Below are 1525 nucleotides of genomic sequence, written 5' to 3' on the forward strand. Positions count from 1 at the left end.
CTTTAAAAACAGTGCTGACTCCGTGGGAAGGAATGCCAAATAAATAGACAATAAATAGACAATAAATAAGAGGGGCTGGCTTTTCTTAACTGGAATGGCAGGCTGGATGTGCCATGTGCTGGGAACCTGGCCAACTGGGTGAGCACTATCCCAGTGTCTGGGCATCCCTGCTCACTCTCTGCTCAGGGTCCCGGGGCCTCAGTATGTCTGGTGTTCTTAACTGCACTCAGGAGTTGGGTAGTGAGGTGGGAGCAGCATCCACAAGGCCACTGAAACAGCGCTGTCTCCCCATCTTACTGTAGGCCCAGCTCCCGCCACTTGGATGCTGCTGAGAGAGCCTCTGGAATCTGCTGTGGTCATGGCACAGTGAGGCAGGTTCCAGGCACCCCGGGGCAGGAGGTGCTGTGCTCTGACTGACAACTTCAGGGAAGGGGTGGGCTTTCCCACACAGGTTCCTGGTGGGGAGGTGGAAGAAGGGAAACAATATTTTGAAATATGACCCACAAGCAAGCCAATTTAAGTGGCTTTATATCTACCAAGGATCCCCGACACCTACACATCACTCCTGATGTGTGATTACTCTTACTTTTTGTGTGTGGCTATTTCTCTAATACTCCAACGTTTACAAGAATTGCACAGCCAGAATGGAAGAAATGATAAAAATCCTATGCCTGAGCTGAGAGGCCTGTGACACAGATCGACAGAAACTCTGCAGCTCACAGATGTGGCAGGGCTGACCTGTGGGTGTTGGGGCAATGGGAATGGATCTGCATCCTCAGCTCTGCATCCCTCCTGGGCATCTCATGCCCCGGCCATGACGGCGCACTCCTTCGCCCTTCCCGTCGTCATCTTCACCACGTTCTGGGGTGTCATCAGCATCCCCGGGCCCTGGTTCGTGCCGAAGGGGCCTAACCAAGGAGTGAGCATCACCATGCTGATGGCCACCTCCGTCTGCTGTTACCTCTTGTGGCTCATCACCATTCTGGCTCAGCTGAACCCCCTCTTTGGGCCCCAGCTGAAGAACGAGACCATCTGGTACCTGCGCTTCCTGTGGGAGTGACCAGCTACCTGCTTCCCACGCCAGGTGCCTCAGCCTCTGGATGACCCCGGTTCAACATCCCTGATGACCCTCCCACCCATGCCCTCCCCCTGCAGCTCTGAGCCCCCACTATGGAGCCTGCCTGTGCTCGGGTGTACCATCTTCCCGCCAGTCTCGTCCCTCAGGGCAAGCCTGTGCTCAGAGACTGGTTGTCGTAAGGCTGTCCTGCCCTTTCATTCCCATTGCCCCTAAAGTTGGATTTGAGAATGAAGCCAATTGAAATCCAGGGACTCTAACATGACATGTGGCCATCCCAAATGATTTAAAGACTGGGTCAAATACCACACCCACACCCTTCTGTCTCACACTGCTGTCTCTCACTGCTTTTTTGAGGATCACATGTAAAGATCCACAGAATTCTCAGTGCCTTGACAGAGGAAGGTAACAGTCGCAGTGAAAACAAAATTTATGAGAAGGGGTTCAGGC

The 1525-nt window shown here is 53.4% G+C and overlaps 1 protein-coding gene across 1 annotated transcript; it reads left to right on the plus strand.

Annotated features, from left to right (window-relative positions):
- Nucleotides 1–772: 772 nt before the first annotated feature.
- Nucleotides 773–1280, plus strand: LOC101521931 (V-type proton ATPase subunit e 2-like). The gene has a single exon (XM_036498026.2). It carries the CDS (start codon nucleotides 815–817, stop codon nucleotides 1058–1060), a length of 246 nt encoding a protein of 81 aa, XP_036353919.2. The 5' UTR covers nucleotides 773–814; the 3' UTR covers nucleotides 1061–1280.
- The last annotated feature ends 245 nt before the right edge of the window (nucleotides 1281–1525 follow it).

The sequence above is a fragment of the Ochotona princeps genome, unplaced genomic scaffold (genome assembly GCF_030435755.1).
Source record: "Ochotona princeps isolate mOchPri1 unplaced genomic scaffold, mOchPri1.hap1 HAP1_SCAFFOLD_5930, whole genome shotgun sequence".
Taxonomy (NCBI): domain Eukaryota; kingdom Metazoa; phylum Chordata; class Mammalia; order Lagomorpha; family Ochotonidae; genus Ochotona; species Ochotona princeps.